The sequence below is a fragment of the Euprymna scolopes genome, chromosome 15 (assembly GCF_053919585.1).
Source record: "Euprymna scolopes isolate OS-2025 chromosome 15, ASM5391958v1, whole genome shotgun sequence".
Classification (NCBI taxonomy): Eukaryota; Metazoa; Mollusca; class Cephalopoda; order Sepiida; family Sepiolidae; genus Euprymna; species Euprymna scolopes.
Window position 1 is genome coordinate 101,695,416 of NC_136496.1, and position 13,959 is coordinate 101,709,374.

General features: G+C 37.6%; 1 protein-coding gene across 1 annotated transcript in view; it reads right to left on the reverse strand.

The window, feature by feature from the left end:
- LOC145294249 (U8 snoRNA-decapping enzyme-like) overlaps window positions 1–11,447 on the reverse strand; it is a 30,591-nt gene extending 19,144 nt beyond the window's left edge. The window contains exon 1 of the mRNA XM_080141350.1: window positions 11,180–11,447. Within this exon, the coding sequence (XP_079997476.1) occupies window positions 11,180–11,386 (207 nt within the window). The 5' untranslated portion in view covers window positions 11,387–11,447. The remainder of the gene's footprint in view (window positions 1–11,179) is intronic.
- Window positions 11,448–13,959: the final 2,512 nt, after the last annotated feature.

Below are 13,959 nucleotides of genomic sequence, written 5' to 3' on the forward strand. Positions count from 1 at the left end.
TGGGGAATATTATTGACAGTAGTTTAAGCCAGACGGGTGTTTCTCGTGAAAGATTGGCGAAGGGGAAACGAGGGATTGAAGCTCAGACGAGCACCTGCCATGGAAATAACGATAAAACAAAGACAGGCTCGCAACGTCTCTTCTGTGGGAGAGAGGTTGCAGGGAAGAGAAAAGGGCATCCCCCACTAAGCCACGAAGTCTATTTTGTACTTTGTCAAGGCAGGATAGGCTGTTTTTAGCAGCTCCTGCCCAGATGTGGCAGCAGTACTCCATCCTTGGACGTACTTGGCTTTTATACAGATAGAGAATTGCATCAGTAGTGAGATATCTTCTGGAGCGGTAGAAGGATCCCACCATTTTCCCAGCGTCCCTGGCAACAGATTTGATGTACGTGTTCCATTTCAGATCAGGAGTAAAGGTCAAACTTGTCATTTGTCACTCAGTCCTCATTTTTTTAATGAGTGATTTTTCTGACAAAGGGAGAAGAAAAAGCTGTATTCTAGTTTGGCAGTATTTTGCGTGAACAGTCGACAGAGATGGCGGAAATTTTCTGTTCTATGTCTATCCTTGTAGCCATGTCACTAGTAAGGGTGCTGGAGGTAAACGTTTTATCTGGGCTGACGTTATCCGCCTGATAGTCAGGGACCCGAACCTTGGATTAACCACTAAGGAGGCTGTCCTATCAGCAGGCGCAAAGTACTGGGGCTGCTGTATTGCCATTTGGTGAATGGATTCTGGACCATGCAGTAGTCTCTGGTGGGGCCTCTCGATGCCATACTAGTGGGTAATTGTTACGGCTTTACCTTATGTGCTACAAAAAAAAAAAAAAATTCTTTGTAACTTTTCTCTCTTTGTTTCCCCTCTCTGTCCTGCTCTAAGTAAGTCTGACGACCTAGTCCACAAACTCCAAAATTCCATCATGACAAGTTTCAATAAAAAATACACGATTAAACCCAGATCTGAAACTTCCAACGTAGACCCCCATTTCCATGTCTCCTTCTCCAACATCAGGGGTCTACGTTCTAACCTTCCAGAGGTTGAAGCCCAATTACAGGAGACTAAACCAAACCTTTTATTTTTAAGCGAAACTGGAATTGGACAGACTATTTCCCTAAATGAGTTCGTAATTAAAGAATACTCTAACCTAACTTCCAAATCTGACCCCCAAGATCGCCATGGGCATGGAATATGTGCCTATATAAAAGATGGCTTTCCATGTGGTAGGGACATCTCCAGAGAAGATCCTAACTTACCCTATATGTGCTTCCGAGTAGCACTAGCTCACACTACGGCATTTATATTTACTCTCTATCGCCCCCATAACAGCGGAGTTACTCTTTAAAAGCATATCTGAGAAAATTGACCAAGTTCTATCAGCATATCCTTCAGCTAACATTCACGTATGTGGAGACTTCAATGTTCACAATGTGGAATGGTTGACCCACTCAAACAAGACCGATGATGAGGGGAGATTCTGCCATGATTTCTCCATTGCTTAGGACCTCACTCAGATTGTTTACGAACCCACCCGTGTGCCCAACAATGACGGCCAGTATGCAAGTCTCCTAGACCTTTTTCTCACAACTTGCCCTGAACTATGTTCAGTTTCCGTTCTGTCTCCTCTTGGATCTTCCGACCACTCAGTTGTATCAATTAAGATAAAAATGAAATGTAATAAGTCCTCAGACGTACCTCTCCATCGTACAGTATATCGATACACTATGGCTGACTGGGATAGTTTCCGTACATTTATATCGGATCTTCCTCTATGTTCCATGTTTAAAAAGGATGTGTCGTCTATAGTATCAGACGTGACAGAATGGTTAATTGTAGGTATAGACAATTTCATACCCTCGAAAAAGTTCCAGCAAAAACCTAACAGCCAGCCATGGTTCTCTCCAGAATGTGCTGCTGCTATTGCACACAGAAATCACTTTTTCCACTGCTTCCAACGTAATAGATGTATGGAAACTAAAGCCGCTTTCAGGACTGCCAGCAACCATTGTAAGAAAGTAATAAAGAATGCAAGAGAGTTGTATGCTCAGTTTGTCAAGTCCAAAGTAGCTGAGCAGCGGCTTGGTTCCCACCAGTTTTGACAAATTGCAAACAGAATCCTGAACAGAAGCGTGTGCTCCATCCCAACTATTATCAATGGACCTGAGTTAATCTTGTCAGCATCAGTCAAAGCCAAACTCTTTGCCAAGAACTTTGCAGCCAATTCTACCCTTTGCGACCAAGGCCGCCAACTCCCAATATTTCCTCCTGTATCAGAAAACACACTATGTGATAAAAATATCTGTACGTGATGTTGCAAAGCTAATCAAAAACCTTGATTCCAGTAAAGCAACTGGCCCTGATGGTATTCCAATTATAGTACTCAAAAAACTTCAACCAGAACTAGCACCCATACTTACAAAACTGTTTAAACGTTGTCTTAAGGAGAATTGCTTCCCATCACCTTGGAAAATCTCATCAGTATGCCCTGTATTTAAGAATTCAGGTGATCGCTCATCCCCCTCTCAGTACAGGCCAATAAGTCTCCTGTGCGTCATGAGTAAGTTGCTAGAATCTGTGTTAAATAGAGAAGTAATCAACCATCTCAGCAAAAATAACCTTCTTAGTGACACACAATATGGTTTCCGTTCTGCTAGATCTACAGTAGATGTGCTTACAGTTATATCTCATAGGATTAATGAATCTCTCGACAGAGGCAACCTTTCTAGGGCAATTGCTCTTGACATATCAAAGGCCTTTTGATAGGGTATGGCATAAAGGTTTACTTCACAAGATCTCCAGCTATGGTATAGCTGGAAATGTCTTCTCAATTATTAAATCATTTCTCTCTGATAGGTTCATAAGAGTAGTAGTTGAGGGGAAAAAATCAGAAGCTCACAGTATAAATGCTGGAGTCCCTCAGGGGTCCATCCTGGGCCCAACTCTTTTCCTGATCTACATTAATGATCCTCCAAATCACATCCTTACATCATTCGTAGACATTTTTGCTGACGACACTACCATCTATGGTAGCACATCTAAGACAGTAAACGACCAAGTTCTCTCCGATTCTCTCTCCTCTGATCTTGATCACGTTGTACAATGGGGAAAGGAGTGGCTGGTTACTTTTAATGCATCTAAAACCAAGCTTCTATCTTTATATCATCAACGTTCTGATCCCCATCTGGCATCAATTAAAATGAATGGCTCTCGTCTTGGGGAGGTCTCAAGTTTTGACAGGCTTCTGGGCTTGACCTTTACTCCTGATTTTAAATGGAATACGTACATCAAATCTGTATCCAAGGCCGCTGGAAAAATGGTCGGATCCTTCTATCGATCCAGTAGATATCTCACTGCTGATGCAATTCTCTATCTATATAAGAGCCAGATACGTCCAAGGATGGAATACTGTTGCCACACATGGGCAGGAGCTGCTAGAAAAAACTTGTCCTGCTTTGATAGGGTTCAAAATAGACTTCGTGGCCTGGTGGGAGATGTCCTTTTCTCTTCGCTGCAACCTTTATCTCACAGAAGAGATGTTGCGGGTTTGTCTCTGCTTTATCGTTATTTTCATGGAAAGTGTTCGACTGAGCTTCAATCTATGGTCCCCCCTCGCCAAACTTTTACAAGAAACACTAGACTAGCTGAAAACATTATCAATAATTTTCCCCACTCTTTATCTGTGCCTAAACCTAAACATAGATTCCATGATCAAAGCTTCTTTCTTAGAACTGCACGCCTGTGGAATTGTCTTCCGTTTTCCTGCTTTCCAGCTGTCTATAATATGGTTGTCTTCAAGTCCAACGTGAACAAGTTTCTGATGAGCCGTTCCACTTAAGTTAACAAATTTACCGAACTTCCATTACTATCGATTACTATATTGTCCTTTTGACTACTTTAACCCTTATCCTTGAGTGGCCTATCGGCCTTGATAAGCGGTGCCGCCTACGTAAAAAAAACAAAAAAAACATGGAGCCTCCTCAAGACAAGAGCCATCCATTTCAATTGATGCCAGATGGGGATCAGAGCGCTGATGATGTAAAGATAGAAGCTTGGTTTTGGATGCATTAAAAGTGACCAGCCACCTCTTCCCCCATTGTACCACGCGCTCAAGATCAGAGGAGAGAGAATTAGAGAGAACTTTGTCATTTACGGCCTTTGATGTGTTGCCATAGATGGTCGTGTCATCAGCATAGATGTCAACAAATGATTTAAGTATGTGTTTTGGGAGGTCATTGATGTAGATCAGGAAGAGAGTTGGGCCCAGGATGAACCCCTGGGGGACTCCAGCATTAATACTGTGGGCCTCTGATTTCTGCCCATCAACCACTACTCTTATGAACCTATCAGAGAGAAATGATTTAATTATTGAGAAAACATTCCCAGTAATACCGTAGCTGGAAATCTTGTGAAGTAGGCCCTTATGCCATACCTTATCAAAGGCCTTCGATATGTCAAAAGCAATTGCCCTGGAAACGAAACCTTTGTCAAGAGATTCACTAATCCTATGTGATATAACCGTTAGCACATCTGCTGTAGATCTAGCAGAGCGGAAACCATATTGCATATCACTAAGAAGGTTGTTTCTGTTGAGGTGGTTGATTACTTCTTTATATAATATGGATTCCAACCACTTACTTATGACACACAGGAGACTTATTGGTCTGTACTGAGAGGGAGATGACTTTTCACCTGAATTCTTAAATACAGGGCATACTGATGAGGTTTTCCAGGGTGTTGGAAAGCACTTCTTAAGGCAATGCTTAAACAGTTTTGTAAGTATGGGGGCAAGTTCTGGTTGGAGCTTTTTCAGCACTCTAACTGGAATGCCGTCAGGGCCAGTTGTTTTCCTGGAATTAAGGTTCTTGATTAGCTTGGCGACCTCATGCATAGATATTTGGCATAGCGTGTTGTCTGTTATAGGAGGAAATATCGTATAAAAACAAAAAAGGAGGAAATAGCGTATAAAAACAAAAAAGATAACAATAAAGGTAATACAATAATTCATTTTTGTCGAGGGCAGGGAAAAAAAAACATTTACCATTAATTTTAATTCAATTTTAGTGATATTTGTTTACTCCATTGACGTTGCGCAAAAAAAACTCTGCTGAAAATGAAAAACAATATAAACAGATTTTTTTAAATAAACAAGGCCGATAGCCATTAGTTGCATGCTCTCGTGTAATGAATGAATCCGTGAATGTAGGATTGGCATGAAATTCTTAAAGATAAACTAAAATGACCGAAAAATGGGCTGAAATGACTTAAATAAAAAGTAAATGACTTAGAATGACTTTAATGAACTTAAGGATGAATTGAATGATCTTAAGAATGACTTGAATGCTTAAAAAATAACTGGAATCCTTCAAAAACAACTTAAATTATCTGGAGAATGACATGAATGGCTTTTGAGACTGACTGGTTGTAAAGTAGGTGATCATTTTACATTAAATTAATACAGAAAAGTGATCCCCCACTTTATATCACAATAAGTACAGCATGTAATAAGAACAGATACTACACTTTGAGATATTAAATCTTTTATTCAGGAAAAAATGAACATGAACAAAAAACTTAGGCACAAGGCCAACTCAAAAGGGGGGAAAATGGGGGTCGTTGGTCATCCTTGTCACTCTGCGTTTCCGACTCGTTTCGTTTTGCAGAATTTATTCGTGAATTTAAGGTTACGTTAAATACTGGATATTTATGTTCTTACGACATATCCAGTTTGTTCACAAATGTGCCTCTCGATGAAACTATCGGGATTTGTGCCGATAGTCTTTATCGTGGTTCCCTAGCTAAGCCCCCATTTCCTGAGCATATATTTTTAGAGCTCATGAACTTAGCCACTAAATCTGTTGAATTTAGTTTTAATGGGAACATGTATCAGCAAATTGATGGGGTAGCAATGGGAAGCCCCCTGGGTCCAATATTGGCCAATATATTTGTTGGATTTCAGGCGCAACTGTTGTTTGAACAGTGGCCAAAACCGATGTGCTATTTCCGTTATGTAGATGACATTTTTGCTATTCGCTCATCCTCTACGGAAGCTGAAGGGTTGCTACGGCATTTAAATTCACTTCACCCTTCTTTGAATTTCACCATTGAAAGGGAGGTTAATGATTCATTGCCGTTCTTAGACGTTCTGGTTGAAAGATCTGGCATGCGTTTTCTAACCAGCGTTTATAGAAAACCCACTTTTACTGGGCAATACCTCAGCTGGGATTCATTCTCTCCTAAAACCAGAAAGATAAATCTAGTAAACTCTAGTGCATCGTGCTTTGAAAATATGTTCCACGATAAAATTAGATACAGAACTTCAAAGCCTAACCGAAATCTTATTGGCCAATGGTTATCCTTCAAATGTGTATAAAGAAGAAAACTCTTACATTTAAAGGTGGAACATTTTTGGGCCCTCAAAAATGTCTCGTATATGTGAAAATCCCATGGATTGGCACTAAAAGCCAAGAGTTTTCACATAGAATTAGTACAGTCGTTTCTTGTTGCTATTTTGCAACGAAGGCTCGAGCAGTGTTTGGGACTAGAAGTGCTTTCCCCTCCTTTCGAATAGTATTCCCACCACAGAATATAATATGGTAGTATACAAATTTCATGGTCAGTGTGAGGCTGACTACGTGGGACATACTATTCAGTGATTGGAGGTGAGAATTTCCCAACATGTCCCCCCTTCGATACGTAGGCACAAACAATGGCTAACATCCGGCCGTTTGCATACTCATAGTTCGGCCATTGATGAACACTTATTAAAGTGTCAAGTCTGCACTGGAGGTTACATGGATGGAGCATTCTTCATTTTACACAGAGCCCGCTCGAAAATACATTTGAAAATTCTTGAAGCGGTCACGATTATTTTACGAAAACCAACTCTGTGTAAACAAAAAGAACACACCCATAATCTAGAACTTATAGGTGTAGTTTGAGAATACTTCCCCGTCTCTCCAAACTTCATTTATTAATTTCACCCCTTCATTTGTTAATTTTGGTCTTTAGACCTCGATATTATTATTATTTTTTTTATCTCTTAAATCCGCCGATGTTACAGTTGAAAAGATTCGGCCGAAAGATATCTTCGTTGATTTAATTCTTTTTAGCCCCCTTTTTCATACGTATTTCCCCCTTCATTCGGTTCAAATAATTTGAACTACATACTGGTTTTGGAGATTAGATTTTCAGACTTTGTAGTATTTCTTATCAATCAAACGTCAAAAAAAAAAAAAAAAAGTCCTCAATTTCAATAATGGCATTTCCCCCAGTGCTATTAAAATCCTCCATATATATATATATATATATATATATATATATATATATATATATATTTTATTTTTCCAGCGGGTTTTTTTTTTTTTTTTTGCGCGACATCAACAGAGTAAACAAATATCGGGTTTGTTTTACTGTACACACAGTTTCGAAAAAGTTGTCACAAAACAAATATAGAACAAATAAATGTTATCAAAGGCAAGATAAGTTACTTTTCTACCTAACTGGATATGTTTTTAGTGTTTATATTTAATGTAACATGTTTATTCAGCTCGAGAAACATATAGTGTTTACCGATGTATTGGAAAATTTAAAATGGCGGCTCAGCTCACTCTCTCTCAGAGACGGTAAGTTTAGGAAAAGGAGTTATAAATAAAAAACCCACTCAAAATACTGATAAAAATCCGCCGAATATATGTCAGCCTATGTCACGGTAACATATATTGAGCGAGTTTCTTACAGTATTTTGTCTGGTATTTTATTTATAACTCATTTTCCTAAACTTACCGGCTCAAAGAGAGAGTCGGCTGCCATTTTAAATTTTCCAACACATCCGTAAACACTGTATGTTTTTCGAGCTGAATAAACATGTTACATTGAATATAAACACTAAAAACATATCCAGTTAGGTAGAACAGTAACTTATCTTGCCTTTGATAACATTTATTTGTTATATATTTGGGTGCTAGTGCAGAGAGTGATCCGCGCTATTTTTTAAATCGTATTTCCAAGTTTAATTAAAGTTTTATGATATGTTTTTTTTATTCAGTTGTAATGTTGAAGTATAGAATAGGTACAAAACACCCTCCCCATGTTAAGAACGGCTTTTTAAATAATAACGTTATTATTTACGTCCGGATCGGATCACTCTCTGCACTACTAGTGCAGTTGCAGTACTGTACTGCACTACTGCAGTAGTGCACTAGTACCTATATTTGTTTTGTGACAACTTTTCCGGATCTATGTGTACAGTAAAACAAACCCTATTAAAAGAAATTTACAATATTGTTTAAAATAAAAGAAAAAATTCTGTTTATATTGTTTAATTTTGAAAAATAAGTTCAGCTTATTTGTAAACCGAACGATATGATCATTGTTGTTTCCATGGATAAAAACCGGTGAATTGATATTTGTGTCCCTTTCGTTTTTGGTTTGGGTTGTTTTGGGTTCGAGGTTAATCGCCACCTAAACTCCAATCCTGCTAAAATAACTTTGTTTTCTTTTTACACAACAAATTTAACAGGTTTTGCGGAGATCATTAAGTCAACAATCACCGTTGTTTACATCGATACCCATGGCGACCAATGGCGGATCGATTTTTGTACACGAGTTACGGGAACGATAGAAAAACAAGGATCACAAGATGAAACTGTTTCATTGAAACAAATATCTTGAAAGGCAATAAATAAATAAATAAACAAAAACATTTTTGACTTTTTGTGGCATTAAAAAAGTTGATACTTCTACTTCTGTAGTTTTCGGACCATGTTATTTTTTTTTTTTTAATTATTTTTTAGGGAGGATTTTCAAGTTAAATTAAATTTTTACGGTATCTTTTGTTTATTAGATTGTTAATAACGTTATTTAATTGTTAGATGAACGTACAAGAGAGTTAACAAAGCCCTCCTCTGCTTGTTCATTTTTCGGAGCTCAGGTTAGAGACGGGAGTGATTCTATAAAAATACTCATAAAATTACCCCCCGTACGTATATATTCTGGCTTTGGCCATCCTGTAAAGAAACACTTTATAATTCTATAAATCCAGCGGGATGGAAAGTAAACATGAAACCCCGGAAAAACAAAACGAAAACAAAAACAGCAGCAAAAAAAAGAAAAAAACAAAACAAATAAAAAAAAATCACACACAAAAAAAGGTACTCATGATCCGTGCTGAAATAATAACGTTATTATTTAAAAAACAAAAACATTCTTAACATGGGGAGGGTGTTTTGTATCTATTCTATACTTTAACCTTACAATTGAATAAAAAAAACATATCATAAAACTTTAATTAAACTTGGAAATACGATTTAAAAAAATAGCGCGGATCAGTACGTGCATTAACACCAAACAAAAAAAAACAACAACAAAACAATACTTTAAATATAAATGTAACAGCGACATTTGGTACTTCCAAAATGTTGTGTACTACGTCATCAAACTAAGTTTTTTTTTTTCGAACAAATAAATAATTTTAAACATGTTATTGAATTGGTTAAAAACAAATTAATCAATAACATGTTTAAAATTATTTATTTGTCCGAAAAAAAAAAATTTTTTTTATAAAAATCCAATGTTGCTTTCATTACAATATTATATTAAAATTATATTTTCTTACGGAAACTTTTCAATAAATGTTTTTACAATTATATTTTGATAAATTTTTATACAGTAAATGTTTTTGTTTTCATTTCTCGTTTTCAGTAATTTATTCACTTTTTTCCGCAGTTCTTTCTGGAAGGTTATTTTTTTTTGTTATTTATTTCATGCCTCGGCCATAGTTTAAAATAATGGTGTCTCCCTTACATTTGCACAGCAGGTGCGTGAAATAAAATGGCGTCTCCAATTTCGCCAATAAAGTGTAGAAGCACCGAAATGGTGATTTATTTTTTTTCAGTTTTCGTAACATGAAATATGGGGGGGGGGGAAGGGTAGAACACCTAAAAAACATCCTCTAATATATTGAACCTACTTTAAATATGTAAGTTTATTTAATAATGAATAAATAGCGAAAATTGCAGGTAAATATGACTATTATTTGATTTTTGCTAGATTTTTAAACACATAGGTTTGTCAACGGTTTAAAACACGTTACTACATAGGAACATTGTTTTAATGCGTCGATAATGTAAACACGATTTTTGTCTCGCATTTTGATTATTTTTGTAAGTAGTAAAATATTAAAAAAATATTAGCAGTTTATTTGAAGCTTCTTCTTTTAAATAGTAAAAAATGCTAGGATGATGATAATAAATTAATTAGTTACATCGTGTTACATACAGGGGTGAGTGGGTAAAACTGTGGCGCGCGTTGGAAGTACCTAGTGACATTTTATTGGGCCAATTTCTAACAGTATTTGGTTTTATTTTCGAGTTTTGAACAATTTTCGAGGCTGCAGTGCACTGCAAAGCTGATAGCTCGGCCCTATGCGCTTCAAAATTAATAAACGTTTTAAAATAAGTTAACACACATACAAACTTATCCATCTAGATAGAAGAGTAACTTTTCTTGCCTTTGGTAACATTTATTTGTTGTTTCTTTACCACTTTTTCGCTTGTTGTCTATAGTAAAACATACCCCAAAATGTTTATGAGCCTTTGATGCTATACCGAATAATTAAACAAACACTGATTTTTTTTTCAATTTTATGTTAGAAAATTACGGTGTTTGTAAATTACGATGTTTAAAAATATAATTGCAGAAACAAGGGATATCACTCAGATTGCTTATTTTAGAAAACATATTTAAGATTACTTTCACTTTTTGCTTATTATTCGTTATTTAATTAAATTACTTTTATATATATATATATATAAAAAAAATTTTTTTGTATAAATTTACAAAAACAGCAGAAAAATATTCAAAATTTAATTTATTTAATTAAAATACTGTTTTTGCTGTCTGTTGTTTAACTAAATTAGTATTTATGCACTTGTTGTACCGAGCTGAAATAATAACGTTATTAACGTTAGAAAGCCATTTTTAATATGGGAGGGGAAGGTGTTATGTAAGTATTTATACTTTAACTTTCACCTAACAATTTAATAAAAAATATTCCTTGCTTCATTAGTTATCTCCCTTGCTTGATCTGTCGCCTTTCTTTGTACAAGCATCGAAAATAGTTTACAGGTAAACGTGTCCGTCAAAGGAGAGTGAAAACAAAACAAAACAAAAACATGAAACTTACCAACACTTTTGCTCTTCGTGGGTACAAGTCCCATAAAATGGACTCGTCCTTACAATAAATCATACAATGAGCAGCATGTTGGTAATTAGGGGCTGGATAAGCACCTCCAACCCCTTCGTAAGTGATCGGTTTAAAATCTGTGTCTTTGTCCTGAACACGGCCGAATAATTCGCATGTATGTAAAGATCCCCAACCGATTTCTGCCATTGTTGAAATTGAGCGGCAACGCAAGCAATAGACAGCTGGTACTAAAAAAACAAAACAAAATAACGACTCGTTACAAGGGAGATAAGAAATATCAACAATAATTGGTATTTTATAGTTATCTCCCTTGAACAATAATAATTACAGGTGGAACGTAATGTCCGGTTAAAGATAAAAGCATTCAAATCTCAAGGCTATTCTTTACGATCACGACGGTCGAGGCTAAATAAAAAGAACACACACACACGCACGCACACACACACACACACACACACACACACACACACACACACACACACACACACACACACACACACACTTCAAAATCGGGTCAAATATGAGTTTGTAAAACGAGTTAAAATTAAAAAGGCAAAATTCAAAAATAAACGTTCTGCTAATCTCTGTGGGAACATGCCTACCGGATGCTAACGTCTCCAGCATAAGAGACGAAATAAAAAATCGTCGTTTGCACATGGCTCCACGCATCGCTTCCGTTTGGAAAAAGAAAAATGAGAAACCATAAAAAGAATTATGAACCAATAGCAGAGCTCCCCGCCGAAAATAAAGGCCTAAATTATCACGGCCGCTGGAAGCCGGTTTACGACTATAAAAGGAGGGGACCAGAAAGAAAGAGAAGAGAGATTCGCCTAGCTGCGTCAGTGAACGCACGGACAGTCTTCCACCCGACCTAAAGAAATGAAGAAGAAAAAGAAAAGAAAAGGAGATTCGCCCAGCTGCGTCAGTGAACGCACAGACATTCTTCCACCCGACCTAAAGAGATGAAGAAGAAGAAGAAGAAGAAGAAGAAGAAGAAGAAATAAGGCACCAGTGAACTAAAGCCAACTCCGCTCTCACGTTATGAGCCGAGACGCCTTCAATTCTAACAATGCCTATCTTACACAAACCAAAGAAGAAAAAGAAGAAAAACACAGGAGGCAAAAACGCCGCGCTGCTAGCTTGATAAATGTAGTCGTCGCTCTCCAGTTAAAAGCCTGACACATATCACCGAAGTAGCACGGCTGGCCGCCACTTACCACCCCCGTCGTCTGAAAAGATAAGTACGCTTTGTTTAATTATACTACCCCCACAGAAGTTAATTCCTTATCAATGCATACACACGCTGGACTACTATTCTCAATTTTCCTACAACAATTATTTCTCTTCCCACGCGCGAACAAACAATAGTGACCCGAACTTCAGATGAAAACACATTTCCCTTCTTGCAACAACACCAGTCCTGCAACGAACATTGGCCACATACGCGCGGACATATTGTAACTAAAACGTTCATTTCTTTCAATAGCAAATAAACAACGTTTATCTTATCCATTAACTGAGCCTTTGTTTCCTTCAATTCCTCATTCGTTTCATTATTCTCTTGTAACGGGATTGGGGTATTTATATATCCTAGTCCCCTACAAAAATGGTGACCCCGCCCCTTTATTTAAATGAGATGGATGAGGTTGAACGAAGCATGCATACACACCTACAAACATCCTAGGAACACTTCACCTCTTCTAAATAAAACTATCCAAAAAAAAACAAAAAAAAAAAACTCCTCAACCTCCAAAAAAAAAAAAAATAAAATAAAAAAAAAAAAAAAACCTCTGAGCCATAAATGGCGAACCAACCAACGAACCAACCAACAAACCAACGAACCAACCAACAAACCAACCCAACCAACCAACGAACCAACCCACCAACGAACCAAACCACCAACGAACCAACCCACCAACGAACCAACCAACCCACCAACGAACGAACCAACCAACCAACCAACCAATCCACTAAAATCCTCACGGGCACTCTCGGAATAGCTCCGCTATTTCGGGTGGCGATGTGTGTGGGAACATGCCTACCGGATGCTAACGTCTCCAGCATAAGAGACGAAATAAAAAATCGTCGTTTGCACATGGCTCCACGCATCGCTTCCGTTTGGAAAAAGAAAAATGAGAAACCATAAAAAGAATTATGAACCAATAGCAGAGCTCCCCGCCGAAAATAAAGGCCTAAATTATCACGGCCGCTGGAAGCCGGTTTACGACTATAAAAGGAGGGGACCAGAAAGAAAGAGAAGAGAGATTCGCCTAGCTGCGTCAGTGAACGCACGGACAGTCTTCCACCCGACCTAAAGAAATGAAGAAGAAAAAGAAAAGAAAAGGAGATTCGCCCAGCTGCGTCAGTGAACGCACAGACATTCTTCCACCCGACCTAAAGAGATGAAGAAGAAGAAGAAGAAGAAGAAATAAGGCACCAGTGAACTGAAGCCAACTCCGCTCTCACGTTATGAGCCGAGACGCCTTCAATTCTAACAATGCCTATCTTACACAAACCAAAGAAGAAAAAGAAGAAAAACACAGGAGGCAAAAACGCCGCGCTGCTAGCTTGATAAATGTAGTCGTCGCTCTCCAGTTAAAAGCCTGACACATATCACCGAAGTAGCACGGCTGGCCGCCACTTACCACCCCCGTCGTCTGAAAAGATAAGTACGCTTTGTTTAATTATACTACCCCCACAGAAGTTAATTCCTTATCAATGCATACACACGCTGGACTACTATTCTCAATTTTCCTACA